A 17,113-nucleotide genomic window follows, 5' to 3' on the forward strand; every position below is an offset into this window, starting at 1 on the left:
ACAAAGTGTGATGAAAAATTACAAAAGACCCTAAAGTATAAGCCACCTGCTGTTACCTGTAGGAGGAAGGATGTTGTTCCATGGCCAACTACAAATTCCAAGTTTGCTAGGAGACAATTTGGTTATCAATCGGCTAGACTGTATAATTTTGTTAATAAGGAACTACTTAAATATTTACCCTTTACAAATTTCTGACTGTAAGATTGTGGCTAAAAAAGCTAAGTTATGAGGAAACCGAAGCGATACTGTCTTAAATAAGCAAAGTATTAGGAATTATTTTCAATGCAAATACAGTCGACTAAAAGAAAAGAACCAAAATATTTATGAAAAATTTTATTTGTAACTAAAACTGATTTAAGATTTACTAGCGTCTGACAAAATCACCACATAAATAATTTACTTCCAGGCTCTCTAAGGGTATCCCCAAGCCTACCATGACTTGGTGGTATAAGGATGCTAATTCAACCGAATACACAGCAATCCCAGACTCAAATGCAGATGTTTTACATCTAGATCACATTCAACTGTCCAAAGCAGGACACTATAAATGTGTTGCCCAGAATACTGTAGGGCAAACGGAGAAAGACGTGCAAGTTATAGTGGAAGGTAAGTTTATACGAGTAAGGTAAATTTCTTGCCATTAAACATATTTTGTACAGGATGTAGATCATGATCACGGGTAGACTGAACAAATTGCTTATTATTGAATGGGAAAAGGTGGATGATAATGTTGTGTACCAAATATGTCTGAACATTTAAGTCCGAAATGAACGAGTATATGATTGCGTACAATTACCAACTCCGCACGTTTACCCAACACACATGACTCTATCTATGTGTGTATGTCCATTTCTTTGGTCCTTGCTGCAGTCTAAACGGCTGGACGGATTTAAACATATGACAAATCCTTAGATTCGTTAGAACTGTCGGAGAGACATAGAATATACAAAGTGTAACATTCATATCGGTCAGTATGGGAAAGTCTGAAACCATAAGACATATGAAGATCAGTTCTTAGCACAGGTTCATAGCACAGAGTACATATATAACAGAGACACCACCTAGTACAAGCAAATGGTATCACCCTAATACTGGCTATTCAACTGGCTATGTTCTTAGGAACCACGTCTTCGATTTTAGTAAGATAAAAACTGCATTCATATATTTAAAAAAACTTGTATACAGGGAATCGTACCCGAACGTTTTGAAAAATAAAAATTACATTGAGAATAATAATGAATTGTTATAAATTGTGGAAATACAATGCATTCAATATAAATTTTAGATACCGTGTTTAATAGCACCTGTAACACTTATAGCTTTTGACCTACACTATCGATATCCAAATAGTAATATGTACGTTTTATTTTTCAAAACAACTGTTTTCGATTCCCGAACTAAGAAGTGTTTTTTTTTTTAATGCATGAATGCAGTTTTTCTTGTTACTAAAATCGATGACAATGGTTCCTAAGAACAGATCTTCGTATGTCTTATAGTTTCAAACTTTCCCATACTGACCGATATGAATATTGAAGTCGGTTTTAAACATATATGTATGTATAGGTATACTTTTATTCGACCATTTCACACAAACATCAAAAGAGAATGAAATTAAACAATAAATTTAAAAAAATCAAAAAAACCCCACGTCAAATTCATTTCGTGACCAGCTCCAAAATTCTTAGCAATGGGTCCTAAATTGAACTTTAACTTAGCTACATCTACATAACTGTTCGACAAATAGACTTACCTATTTTCTTCCTTTACGTTTTTTAGAAGTAGTCGGGTTCTTGATTTTTTGGTACTTTTACTACCTCCTATTTAGGTAAGGCAAGGAACAAAAATTAAACGTACGTAATAATCAAAACTTAAGAATAAACTGAACAGATTAATATAATATGTGCACGAGAGCTAACAACTTTTGGGAGTACAAATGAAAATCTCTATGGCATTTTTTGCGTGGGGAAGGATATCAAACTATCTAGGTCATTTTAAGTAATATTTTACTTTATTATTCAGTCCCCAAAAGCCATGAACAGCGAAAAACTGCATCTGGCGCATTTAAATTTGGAACTCGAGAATTCTCGAGTTCCAGTCATTTTTTTCTCGTCTCGAGTGAAGCCAAATTTCTCGAGTTTTCTCGAGTTCGAGAAAGCTCGAGCAGAAACCTTACGCCTCGCTTTCCCCTTCGTCCGCTTCCCCCATATCCCATTGATTATCATAGAAGCTCCTTTAAGCATCAAGGTGTGGATCCTTACATTTAATTTGAATTTCGAAGAAATTAACGTCAAAAGACTATATTGAACACCTACGAGTATGCCATTGCCACATTTAAAAAATCTGATTAAAACCTGCCTCTTTCTTGTCCATCTTTTGTTAAAATGGTTTGTCGGGTGCGTGCGTGCCTTTTTTCTACGCAAGTTATGTATGATATTATTGTTATCGTGGAAAAATCGAAAAAAAAGATTTCCAAGTAAGTTTTAAGGAAATGTTTCATTTTACAGTTTATGAAGCTCTGTTCACCTTCGATGCGTTTCTGTAATTAATTACATAGTGTAACCAAATAATTAGCTCAATATCGTCCTAAATATTTATCGTCACCCGTTATTCCGTGTATGGTAGCTAAGCTACCATTGGAGAGGGCAGAAGTGGCAACGATGACTTTTATCCCTCTCTATTTTTTGTAAGTGAAATCATTTATAATAATCAACCTTATTTTTCTAGCGGCTCCTGAAATCGAGAGAAGTACACCGCCCACAATAAGAGTAAAAGAACATGCTGCCATTTCTGTGCCTTGCAGGTCAGTGAAATAAGTAAATGTTCGACAAAATTCTGAACGTAACCATAATTGCTCCAACTTTGTTATTTATTTTACTTAGTTATGCATTTGACTTAGCTCTTTTTACTAGCTATTACTGGTATAACTTTACTGGTATAACTCGCGTAGTTTTTAGTTTACTTCTAGTGCTCGGATAAAATTGAAATTTGGTATACATATTATGTAGGTTGGATGACAATGCAATTAAAGTCGACAAAAAGTAAATAACTAAAATGTTTATCATTAAAAATTGTTTTTTTAACAAAAAACTTATTTTTGGTTTATTGGCGTCCGACTAAATCACCACATAAATAATTTACTTCCAGGCTCTCTAAGGGTTTCCCCAAGCCTACCATAACTTGGTGGTATAAAGATACTAAATCAACTGAATACACAGCAATCCCAGACTCAAATGCAGATGTCTTACATCTAGATCACATTCAACTGTCCAAAGCAGGACACTATAAATGTGTTGCCCAGAATACTGTAGGGCAAACGGAGAAAGACGTCCAAGTTATAGTGGAAGGTAAGCTTATACGAGTAAGGTAAATGTCTTGCCATTAAACATATTTTTGTACAGGATGTAGATCATGATCATAGGTAGACTGAACAAATTGCTTATTATTGAATGGAAAAAGGTGGATGTTAATGTTGTGTACCAAATGTCTGAACATTTAAAGACGCGTCGATTCATTTAATACCTTGCTGTATTATTATTTGCATAGCTTTAGTTTTGAAACTTGTACGTAAGATATTTTTTGAGAATTTACTCTATAAATCGCGCACTGTAGATATCCGAGGTGTGAATGTATGCACGGTTCGAAAAGTTTTGAGATTTTATAAACAGTACCAGAAAAATTTTGCCAGCGCGATTTAATATTTTGTTTGAGACTGATACAGCGACATCTATCGAATTTTTCTCGAACAAATCTTCCTATGTATATTACAATAAAACCAAACAATGCGAATTATGTTACGATATAAGGTGAGAAGTTAATTGTTATCGTGGCAAGTCTTAAAAATAAAAAAATATTTCCAAACATTTTTAAGGAAATTATTCATGTTACAGTTTTTGAAGCTCTGTTCACTTTCGGTACATTTCTGTAAAATTACGTAGTGTAACAAAATAATTAACTCAATATCGATATCAATTTATCGTCACCCGTTATTCTGTGTATGATAGCTAAGCTACCATAGGAGAGGGAAAAAAGTGGCAACAATGACTTTTGTCCTTCTTTCTTTTTAGTAAGTGAAATCATTTAAAATCAACCTTATTTTTCTAGCGGCTCCCGAAATCGAGAGAAGTGCACCGTCCATAATAAGAGTAAAAGAACATGCTCCCATTTCTGTGCCTTGCAGGTCAGTGAAATAAATAAATGTTCGACAGAATTCTAAACATAACCATAATTGCTCCGACTTTGTTATGCATTTGACTTAGCTCTTTTTACAAGCTTTTTCTGGTATTTGACTTCATCTCGCGTAGTTTCTATTCGTTTGCTTCAAATCTTCCCATTTATCTGGATCCACTTCTAGCGCTCGGATAAAATTGAAATTTGGTATACATATTATGTAGGTTGGATGACAATGCAAGTACAGTCGACAAAAAGAAAATAACCAAAATGTTTGTTATTAAAAATTAAATTATTAACAAAAAACTTATTTTTGATTTATTGGCGTCTGACAAAATCACCACATGAATAATTTACTTCCAGGCTCTCTAAGGGTTTCCCCAAGCCTACCATAACTTGGTGGTATAAGGATACTAAATCAACTGAATACACAGCAATCCCAGACTCAAATGCAGATGTTTTACATCTAGTTCACATTCAACTGTCCAAAGCAGGACACTATAAATGTGTTGCCCAGAATACTGCAGGGCAAACGGAGAAAGAAGTGCAAGTTATAGTGGAAGGTAAGTTTATACGAGTAAGTTAAATTTCTTGCCATTAAACATATTTGGTATACAGGGTGTAGACTGGCCAGCGAAAGCTGTCTGGGTGAGCGGTTGGTTCCGAAAGAGTGTGACGTCTCTCGATGAGAGCGGAACATAGATGTCGCTAGTGCTGCTGCATAAGTAGCGTAGTAGAAATAAGCAACCTGAGATATGTATGCATAGGGAAAATTCGCGACTAGATTCCTATCCAGCGGTGGTGTAGGGGTTATAGCACGCAGCACGGATTGCTGAGGACCTGGGTTCGATTCGCAGCGCTGGTCTCTTTTTCTGGTTTTTCTGTGCATCCATGTCTCAGTTTGTATTTTCGAGAAAGCTGTCTACGCATTTTTTACGAAACTTTAATCTGGTATCATTTTTGAGAGTGTCAAAATTGTCATATTGTTATTCTAGGCTGGCTTAGATAATTTTGATACTTGTGCTGTAAGAAATACATAGATTACTTTTTCTTTAATTAAATCTCCTACCATCGTCAAAATTAAAATTGTTATAAGATTATGTTAGAATTCAAATTTTAGGAGATAAATTCAATGCTAATCTAGTCAAAATGGTCCAAAAGTTGATGCGTCTGCACTGTACATCAATGGGCACTGACAAAGGTCATAAAATTTACCAAGGGACTACTAAAGTGCATCATCAACTTACACACATTACTATAGTGAATGTTGATGCAGCTTGAAGTCTCCAGTATAATTTAATATTTGGAAAATTCAAATAAATATCTAAGTATCAACATCGTTTAATCAGTGCAAGTGCGCAAGTGTTGTCAGCCTCATTTTTTTTAATTTGCCGCGGTTTGTCTGAGACAGCTTTCGTTGGCCAGAGTCAAGATCATGATCACGGGTAGACTGAACAAATGGCTTTTTATTAAATGGAAAAAGGTGGATGTTAATGTTGTGTACCAAATATGTCTGAAAATACGAGTATAAGGGCGCGTCGAGTTTTTAGCGCATTCATTTAATCCCTTGTTGTATAATTACTAGCACAGCTTTCGTTTTGAAACTCATATGTAAATATTTTGAGAATTTACACTATAAACTATATACTATACCTAGGATGTCCGAGACGTGAATAAAACGGTTCCTGGTCGAATGACAATTTATTCTTAGTTTTGAGGTCTTATAAACAGTACCAGAAAAATCTTGCCAGCGCGATAATATTCTTTCGAGACCGATACAGCGACATCTATCGTATTTTTCCTCAAACAAAACTACCTATGTGTATTACAATAAAACCAATCAATGTGAATTGTACAAGCTGCCCACAACGAACATAGTACCAACCATCTTGAACCGTCGCGCTTCCTTCCCTAGCCCCCTTCCCGCATATTCCCATTGATTAGCGTTAGAAGCTCGGTGCCCCTTCAAGCATCGAGGTGTGGATCGTTCATTCAACGAATGAATTTAATTCTGGTAATTTTAGGGTAGTACACAATACAGTACAATAACTATTTATTGGACACTAACACATAGTAAGCAGAACAGAAACCACAGGTAAATACATACATACATACAATGCATACGTGTAACCACGCCTATCTTCTATAAGTCTCTCTGTCTATGTACCTATTATCTATTTATTTTTCAATTATGTCAGTCTGATTTCCGGTTTGGTAATTGCAGATAAATAACCTAGACTGTGCGAGTAGAAACATAATAGTCAAATATATTTAGATACGAGCCCGTTAATTTTAGTTTTAGTTTTAGGCTACTCATTATAGGACCCACTGAAAACCAGCGTCGTGGCCCCCTGCCTCGACTCATGCTGAGTGGACTCCTTTTTTAAAACAACTGCCACAATACATTTTAAGATTTAAGAATTTTTTAAACTGTTTTTTTGTTGTTGTTGTTGTTTCAAAATAAATTTTATTGATTCATTCATTCATTTCTCGCAACATTACGAGTATGTTTGTTCGTTAATTTGTACGATATTGCATTAACCTCAAAGGACCTGCCTGCCTGTAGGTCTCTCTCTTGTCCGTCTCTTGTTAAAATGTTGTTATAGTGGCAAAATTTTTGATATACCTACCTAAAAACGCGCGACCAACCTATATTGAGCCACCTCGCTTTTCCCTTCTTCCGCTTCCCCCATATCCCATTGATTATCATAGAAGCTCCTTTAAGCATCAAGGTGTGGATTCTTACATTTAATTTGAATTTCGAAGACATTAACGTCAAAAGACTATATTGAACACCTACGAGTATGCCATTGCCACATTTAAAACTTCTGATTGAAACCTGCCTCTTTCTTGTCCGTCTCTTATTGAAATGGTATGTCGGGTGCGTAGGTGCGTTTTTTTACGCAAGTTATGTATGATATTATTGTTATCGTGGAAAAATTGAAAAAAAAAAGATTTCCAAGTAAGTTTTAAGGAAATGTTTCATTTTACAGTTTATGAAGCTCTGTTCACCTTCGATGCGTTTCTGTAAAAAAATACATAGTGTAACAAATCTATCGTCCTAAATATTTATCGTCACCCGTTATTCCGTGTATGGTAGCTAAGCTACCATTGGAGAGGGCAGAAGTGGCAACGATGACTTTTATCCCTCTCGATTTTTTGTAAGTGTAATCATTTATAATCAACCTTATTTGTCTAGCGGCTCCTGAAATCGAGAGAAGTACACCGTCCACAATAAGAGTAAAAGAACATGCTCCCATTTCTGTGCCTTGCAGGTCAGTGAAATAAGTAAATGTTCGACAAAATTCTGAACGCAACTATAATTGGCTAAGTAAAGTTTTTTGGAGAGGCGCTAATTATATTTTTTTTCGATAGTCGACGTCTTAATAATCGAGGAACTGCAGCTCTTTTATTTTTATTTCCTCTTATTAATTAGAAATATTTTTTTAAGTGGTCGATATGACGTTTGTGAGATTGAAATTGCAGAACCGTTGAGGGCTTAGTACTTAGTAGAAACACTAAAAAAAAAAAACGAAGTCAACTGTCACTGCTGTCACTGTCAAGTAGAATCTAACCTAAAACCGTTTTATTTACTTTGCGATTTGGTGCGATCAGTGTTTTTTGGATAATTTTTAAAGACCTCTCAGCACAAACTCAGTACTTTAAAATTTGCCGCATTTCTCCACGACCTTTGCATGATAATTGGACCACGATTGGATAGTTTCGAAGACTATTTTGGCTCTGCTTCTTCGACAACGCTATCTTGCAGTCTCGACGACACTTGGCTTGATATTTGGACTGCCTTACGAGTAAATTCGAATCACAGTATCCCTACAATGGATTCAGACGACTCCGACAGTATTCGAGTTGAAATGGAGCATTACAGAAATGTTCTCTAATGCTTTGTACGTTGGTCTATGAAATACAGACGAGATTTTCAGAATTCTGCGTATTTATGCATCCTAGTCTTTACAAGCGACTTGGTGCAAGTCAGCTTCATCTTCCACTGCAAGTTGCTCATCAACAACATGATTATACGAACCCTCTAGCCCTTCAACATCAAACACAGCAAAGGAGAACATAACAGAAGGGAGAGATATCGTGTTTTTTTACCAAAACAATAAAAAGGACATGGTCTCAGTAAGAGTCATGCTATACATTAAAATATTTATGCAACCCATTTGGTTTATATTCTTTATTTCAAAGTGTATTGAAGGAAGAGTTTCTGCTAAATCATTTACAGAATGAAGTGGCTTTGTGTGGCTACTAAAAAGGGGGTGATTCCATATAAAGTCATAGCGACCTTGAGGTTACATGTGAAATGCGTGATTTGAAGATTAAAAGAATCCGTATTTTTGAAGCGTCTCTGTTATTAACCATAACCACATAAAATTATGTAGACAAAGCTGTCTTATTGCATGTGTTTTAGATAGTTTTAGTTAATTTGCAGAGTAATATAATAAAAATGCAATAATTTATGTTTTATTTATTTCATAAATGTACAAATTATCATAAAAACGTTTAGCATAAGCTAAACGCATTGCATGTGTTTTAGATAGTTTTAGTTAATTTGCAGAGTAATATAATAAAAATGCAATAATTTATATTGTTTTTATTTCATAAATACACAAATTATCATAAAAACGTTTAGCATAAACATATGTCTCAAAAGACCTGATTTATTGGAACATGTATATAATATTCCTGGCAAAGGGTAATTTAAAAACAAGTCGTATTTTTAATAAATTAAATATTGTGCCATCCCCATAAAGGCATTAGAAGTACTACTAAGAAATACAAGGAAATATAACACAAATATTATAGGTCACTATGTGTTAAACCGGGATTTTAGTTTACTTTTGCATCAAAAGATGTCACTATCTCGTCTCAAGGAAAAGCTGAATCGCGCTGTAAAGATTTTTCCGGAAGGCTATAAAAGGGCTGTCAATCATATTAAACTTTTCATTTCCTAAGCAACCGTGGTTTGATTAACTTGTGTGTTATATGTGTAAACAATATGCGTACCATTGATCATAAGTTATAACAAAACCGTGGTGATTTACTTGTATTTTTAGTACTTGCACTTGTGACAGTGACCCTAGATTGTATTGTTTGTTCTACCAGTTGAACTGGATGTGTGTATATATACTAGCTTTTGCCCGCGGCTTCGCCCGCGTGGAATTCGGTTGTTCCGCGCTGTTCCCTCGGGATCTGTTTATTTTTCCGGGATAAAAAGTAGCCTATATCACTCTGTGGCCCATAAACAATCTCTATGCCAAAATCACGTCGATCCGTCGCTCCAATGCGACGTGAAAGACGGAGAAACATACAAACACATACACTTTCGCATTTATAATATTAGTATGGATATATATGGCATTCAACCGTTTTATTTTGTCTGACTCTAATACATACATGACCGGGAATCGAACCTAATCAAAATCTCTGTGAGCAATGTTACAAATTCTGCACATTTTTTCGTTATTTTTGATGATGTAAATCATAAGTGAAAAGAAACATATTTTACAAGATTTTATTCGACTTGCAATGTACGATGATGTGCAATGTTATGTATTATAATTATAAACCAAAATGAGAATACAAATTTAAAGTACCATTAGCTTAGCACAGCAGTACTTATACTGATTACAGATTAGATGACAATGCAAGACAAGTATAGTCAACAAAAAGTATCGTGAGGAAAAATAAAAGCTTACACAAATAAAAACCAAAAATGATATTATTAAGAAAAAAATTTTGCTGACTGTACTTTTTATCGACTGTACTTGCATTGTCAACTAAAAATACATTTCTGTATTAAGAGATTGTCATGTTCAAAATTACAGTTCCGTGCTAAATCTTAAATTTATTCTATTCTCTTCCATTAAGAGCGCGCAAACATTTTGACCCAACTCGTCACTGGCGCGATCTCCTTCCCGCGGCCCGTGTTTCGCCCGCACACTACAGCGGTTTGCTGTGTGCGTACGATGCGAGCGTTGCCGAAACATTAAACACATCTTGATCGTTGTACATTTTCCGTCGTAGTAAAATTAAGAAAAAAAATTGTTGCGATATAAATATTTTTATTCCTTAACATAATAATTTATTTTATTACTTACAAGCTTTTTACTTATCTTGCCCTGTTAGTATGTTAGTTATTAGTAGGTATAGATAAAATTTTGGAAGCTAAACTTGACTAAATATGCGTTTTCAGATTAAGTTAAAATTTTACATACGTGTGTAAATCAAATGACAATGCAGTATATTATTATGATTTATGAAGCCTGATCTGATGATGGAGCTGGAAGGTGGCCGTAGGAACTCTGTAATAAATCTATATAACCACATCGACTTTGGGCTCGTTTGATTCGTCTTGACAAGTACTTTGGCCCTAGATGGCAACAACGTATATAAATTACAGTCAGTAAAAAAAGCTGGCAATAAAAATTTAATTTTTCAGTGCGCGCAAAATATTTAGTTTCAATGTTTCTTACGCATATGATGGTATACTGTGTCATCATCCATCATCCCAGCCTATATACGTCCCACTGCTGGGCACAGGCCTCCTCTCAGAACAAGAGGGCTTGGGCCATAGTTCCCACGCGGGCCCAGTGCGGATTGGGAACTTCACACGCACCATTGAATTGCTTCGCAGGTTTGTGCAGGTTTCCTCACGATGTTTTCCTTCACCGCAAAGCTCGTGGTAAATTTCAAATGTAATTCCGCACATGAATTTCGAAAAAACTCAGAGGTGCGACCGGGGTTTGAACCCACGACCCTCTGCTTGAGAGGCGATAGGTCAAACCACTAGGCCACCACGGCTTCTCACTAGGCCACCACGGCTTCTATACACGGTATACTGTGTGAGGCACGTAATAATTAGTAAATAAATGAATATTTCATCATCATTGCTCATAATTATTTTCATCTAATATCTTTAAACGAGCAATTCCGAAATCCCCGATATATATATATATATATATTTCGGCGATAATGTGTGTATATAAAATATTGTATGAAATTTTACATAATTAGGCCTTAAAACACTCGTGTGATGCTATAACGATATTCACTTCGCTGGTATCGTTAACCCACACTATGGTTTCAAGACCCCTCTTTATGTAACAATTGCATAAAATACTATTAGTAGATTGTACACTACGGGGATAAAGCACTTTATTATGTCACGGGTACGGTATTGAATCCTGAGCGTAACGAAGGACTCCAGATTTAACTCCCGAGCGCAGCGAGGGTGTCGTGCGTTAACTCCCGAGCGAAGCGAGGGTTTTAAGATGGAGTCCTTAGATCAGATGGAGTCGACTTCTCTGGGAGTAGATTATTAACAATGCGTAAGGCGTCTAATTTAATGGACTACGGAGTCCAATGACATTTTAGTAACAGGAATTTCATTAGCTATCGTACATGTTCGGAGACAGTCTATCAAAACTGAGTAGTATCCTGGAATGTTTAATAAACAATAATCTTCATTTTATATGATTTCACTTGGTACGTACCTAATAAAATACTGTGCAAACTAGACAAAAGTATTATTACTGAATAAAATTGTGGCAAAATCTAATTTTTTTAAAGTTGAAAATGCGTTATACATTTTACATATTGGGACTTATAGAAATCTCATGATTAGGTATATTCGACTAGATATATTTGTGGAACTAGATTTCTATCTTGGATTTACAGTAATGGTAATTAATAATGATGAATAACCTTTTCTAAGCAGCTCATACTGTGTTAACAGTACTGTGTTTTTTCATCCCAAATGATTTTCGTTTATTGCCCATATCTAAGAATATAAGACTTTTACTGTACAACAAGATTTTATTTACTTTTATATCATACTCACTATCATACTAACAAACATACTAACAGGGCAAGTTAAATAAAAGCTTTAATAACTTTAAGTTACATTTAATTTTTTTAATACAATATTTTTTTGCTGACTGTACCTTTGTCCCTGGTTACCACCTAGGACTCGTCAAGACAAATCTAATGAGCCCAAACTCGATGGGTTATGTCGTTTTATTACAGAGTTCTTGTGGTTACCTTCCAGCTCCATCATCAGATCAGCTTCATGTCATAATAATAATATTACATTGTCATTTTATTCACACATGCACGCAAAGTTTCATCTCAATCAAAAATCGGGAAGTGGGTCAAATTTAGTTAATACTTACACACTACATACTAACATACATACTCATATGGCAAGTTAAATAAATGCTTGTGAAATGTAAAATGCATCTACCCGTATTAGTTTGAGTGAAAATTGCGAAAATTTAAAACATTTAATTTTAACATGTAAATTACTTATCAAGTATCAAGCAATTGCGGACACGCTATAACTATCGGGTGTTTGCAGTAAAGGTTGATAACCTTGCGGAGAGCGCAGAGCGATACGTCCGTTCCTTGGGAGAGCCCGGCGCTTTCTGAGTCGTAACTATTAACGCGCGCGGTTATATAATCGATTTAGACCCAAGTTTAGAAAATTGTCAAAATTAAATGAGCTATTATTAAGCGCTGAAAAAAATATTACAGACTAAACATTTCCTGTAGATTTATAATAAAATTGTTTTATTGGCAAATACATCACAACAAATGAGATAAAAAAATGATGAAGTAGACCGATTTAGACTTTTTGAAGAATGGTATTTGAATAATAATAACTAATATTTTGATACATATGATGACCCTATGTCTTAAAAGACTATATTTCCTATTATAAAATACTGAAGTTACACTGTTTGTGGTGGGTTATAATGGAAATATTTCACATGAAAGACAGCTCTGACGCGTATTTTTGTAAAACCTCACTAACAAAATGATTTGGCAAAAAAAAATCGCTGACGGAAATAAATGGAAATTACCGCTATACATCAGAGTAAGAGTTTATCTATATGTTACATTAGTTTTTCCTTAAAAAACGTAAGCATTTAGACATTAATAAGGCATTTGAAAAACCTCAAAATCGCTGAATGGGCAATTTTTCGTTTGCACGCTCTTAACCATTGAGGATTTCGTGTATCTATGCTCTTTTTTATGGAAAATTGCATGTCCTTGGAAAAAACGGGTTATGCTCCTTCACTGGCTTTTTCATGCAACCAAAATAAAAACACCAATGTGTGTTTACAGCCACCTGAAAAAAAGATCAAAATTATTATAAATCCTTACTTATATTTAATATTATAAACGTGAAAGGAACTCTGTCTGTCTATCTGTTAACTTTTCATGCTTCAACCGCTGAACTGATTTAGCCGAAATTCATTATATAGGTAGTTGGGTCCGAGGAAGAACATAGGCTACTTTTTATTCTCACAGTTTTATCCCGAAAAAAATACATAGTACTTGCAGGAAAGCAATAAGCAAATTCTTCGTAGACAGAGTCGCGGGCAACAGCTAGTTAATAATATAATGTTTCACTAACCACAGAAATTTTACTCTATCATAATATTTACCAGCCAATGCAGAACAACATCACCTGTCGCATCAATTACATTGTCAGTTGATATCTAAGTAAATGGTCACAATATAGGTAACATGTTTTTGTTATTCTGTGCTCTCAACAACTTTGGTCCGGCAAACATATTCAACTTTTGATGTCCTAAATGTAATGTAAAAAAATAGACAAGAAACTGTATTGATATACTTTTGTACTTACGTTCATCCATTTTACGGTGCGGACAAGAGTGCTTTATCTCCTTTGGTTTCGGCAACATTGATTATAACTTATCAATGGTGTCAAAATATTCTAGACTCATTGTGTCGCACAAATTCACTCATTTCGTATTGAAAGGTGAAGCCGCTAAAATAGAAAATATGGTCCAAAAGTCAAGCAAGTGTCGTCGAGACTGCAAGATAGCGTTGTCGAAGAAGCAGAGCCAAAATAGTCTTCGAAACTATCCAATCGTGGTCCAATTATCATGCAAAGGCGTGGAGAAATGCGGCAAATTTTAAAGTACTGAGTTTGTGCTGAGAGGCCTTTAAAAATTATCCAAAACACTGATCGCACCAAATGCAAAGTAAATAAAACGGTTTTAGGTTAGATTCTACTTTGACAGTGACAGCAGTGACAGTTGACTTCGTTTTTTTTTTTACTGTTTCTACTAAGTACTAAGCCCTCAACGGTTCTGCAATTTCAATCTCACAAACGTCATATCGACCACTTAAAAAAATATTTCTAATTTAATAAGAGGAAATAAAAATAAAAAGAGCTGCAGTTCCTCGATTATTAAGACGTCGACTATCGAGAAAAATATATTTAGCACTCTTGCAGGTAGTGAAAAAGTAAATGTTCGACAGAATTCTAAACTTTGTTATTTTATCCGACTTAGTTATGCATTTGACTTAGCTCTTTTTACTAGCTATTACTGGTATTACTTCACTGGTATAACTCGCGTAGTTTTTATTTGTTTGCTTCAAATCTTCCCATTTAATCTGTCCCACTTCTAGCGCTCGGATAAATTGAAATTTGGTATACATATTATGTAGGTTGTATGACAATGCAATTAAAGTCGACAAAATGTAAATAACCAAAATGTTTATTATTAAAAATTAAATTATTAACAAAAACCTTATTTTTGGTTTATTGGCGTCCGACAAAATCACCACATAAATCATTTACTTCCAGGCTCTCTAAGGGTTTCCCCAAGGCTGCCATAACTTGGTGGTATAAGGATACTAAATCAACTGAATACACAGCAATCCCAGACTCAAATGCAGATGTTTTACATCTAGATCACATTCAACTGTCCAAAGCAGGACACTATAAATGTGTTGCCCAGAATACTGTAGGGCAAACGGAGAAAGACGTGCAAGTTATAGTGGAAGGTAAGTTTATACGATTAAACATATTTTTGTACAGGATGAATATCATGATCACTGGTAGACTGAAAAAATTGCTTATTATTGAATGGAAAAAAGGTAAGTGTTAATGTTGTGTACCAAATATGTCTGAACATTTAAGGGCGCGTCGAGTTTTTAGCGCATTCATAATTATAATTGCATTGTATAATTATTGGCATAGCTTTAGTTTTTTAAACTCTTACGTAAGATATTTTTTGAGAATTTACTCTATAAATCGCGCACTATAGATATCCGAGGCGTGAATGTATGCACGGTTCGAAAAGTTTTGAGATTTTATAAACAGTACCAGAAAAATTTTGCCAGCGCGATTTAATATTTTGTTTGAGACTGATACAGCGACATCTATCGGATTTTTCCTCGAACAAAACTTCCTATGTATATTACAATAAAACCAAACAATGCGAATTATGTTACGATATTAGGTGAGAAGTTAATTGTTATCGTGGCAAGTCTTAAAAATAAAAAAATATTTCCAAACATTTTTTAAGGAAATTATTCATGTTACAGTTTTTGAAGCTATGTTCACTTTCGGTACATTTCTGTAAAAAATACGTAGTGTAATAAAATAATCAACTCGATATCGACATCAATTTATCGTCACCCGTTATTCTGTGTATGATAGCTAAGCTACCATAGGAGAGGGAAAAAAGTGGCAACAATGACTTCTGTCCTTCTTTTTTTTTAGTAAGTGAAATCATTTAAAATCAACCTTATTTTTCTAGCGGCTCCCGAAATCGAGAGAAGTACACCGTCCATAATAAGAGTAAAAGAACATGCTCCCATTTCTGTGCCTTGCAGGTCAGTGAAATAAGTAAATGTTCGACAGAATTCTAAACATAACCATAATTGCTCCGACTTCGTTATGCATTTGACTTAGCTCTTTTTACAAGCTTTTTCTGGTATTTGACTTCATCTCGCATAGTTTTTATTTGTTTGCTTCAAATCTTCCCATTTAATCTGGATCCACTTCCAGTGGTCGGATAAAATTGAAATTTGGTATACATATTATGTAGGTTTGAGTTGGATGACAATGCAAGTACAGTTGTCAAAAAGAAAATAACCACAATGTTTATTATTAAAAATTAAATTATTAACAAAAAACTTATTTTTGATTTATTGGCGTCCGACTAAATCACCACATAAATAATTTACTTCCAGGCTCTCTAAGGGTTTCCCCAAGCCTACCATAACTTGGTGGTATAAGGATACTAAATCAACTGAATACACAGCAATCCCAGACTCAAATGCAGATGTTTTACATCTAGATCACATTCAACTGTCCAAAGCAGGACACTATAAATGTGTTGCCCAGAATACTGTAGGGCAAACGGAGAAAGTCGTGCAAGTTATAGTGGAAGGTAAGCTTATACGAGTAAGTTAAATGTCTTGCCATTAAACATATTTTTGTACAGGATGTAGATCATGATCATAGGTAGACTGAACAAATTGCTTATTATTGAATGGAAAAAGATGGATGTTAATGTTGTGTACCAAATATGTCTGAACATTTAAAGGCGCGTCGATTCATTTAATACCTTGCTGTATAATTATTAGCATAGCTTTAGTTTTTGAAACTTGTACGTAAGATATTTTTTGAGAATTTACTTTACAAATCGCGCACTGTAGATATCCGAGGTGTGAATGTATGCACGGTTCGAAAAGTTTTGAGATTTTATAAACAGTACCAGAAAAATTTTGCCAGCGCGATTTAATATTTTGTATGAGACTGATACAGCGACATCTATCGGATTTTTCCTCGAACAAATCTTCCTATGTATATTACAATAAAACCAAAAAATGCGAATTATGTTACGATATAAGGTGAGAAGTTAATTGTTATCGTGGCGTCTTAAAAATAAAAAAAATATTTCCAAACATTTTTAAGGAAATTATTCATGTTACAGTTTTTGAAGCTCTGTTCACTTTCGGTACATTTCTGTAAAATAACGTAGTGTAACAAAATAATTAACTCAATATCGATATCAATTTATCGTCACCCGTTATTCTGTGTATGATAGCTAAGCTACCATAGGAGAGGGAAAAAGTGGCAACAATGACTTTTGTCCTT

General features: G+C 34.7%; 1 protein-coding gene across 3 annotated transcripts in view; it reads left to right on the forward strand.

The window, feature by feature from the left end:
- LOC141435599 (hemicentin-1-like) overlaps positions 1 to 17,113 on the forward strand; it is a gene marked incomplete at its 5' end in the record, with an annotated part of 65,399 nt that overhangs the window by 20,880 nt on the left and 27,406 nt on the right. For 2 of the 3 annotated variants that reach the window (XM_074098326.1, XM_074098323.1), the window contains 9 exon segments: positions 407 to 606; positions 2,725 to 2,800; positions 3,145 to 3,344; positions 4,102 to 4,177; positions 4,531 to 4,730; positions 7,367 to 7,442; positions 14,810 to 15,009; positions 15,768 to 15,843; positions 16,204 to 16,403. In XM_074098326.1, the coding sequence (XP_073954427.1) occupies positions 407 to 606; positions 2,725 to 2,800; positions 3,145 to 3,344; positions 4,102 to 4,177; positions 4,531 to 4,730; positions 7,367 to 7,442; positions 14,810 to 15,009; positions 15,768 to 15,843; positions 16,204 to 16,403 (1,304 nt within the window). 3 annotated transcript variants of the gene reach the window in all.

The sequence above is a fragment of the Choristoneura fumiferana genome, chromosome 15, assembly GCF_025370935.1.
Source record: "Choristoneura fumiferana chromosome 15, NRCan_CFum_1, whole genome shotgun sequence".
Classification (NCBI taxonomy): domain Eukaryota; kingdom Metazoa; phylum Arthropoda; class Insecta; order Lepidoptera; family Tortricidae; genus Choristoneura; species Choristoneura fumiferana.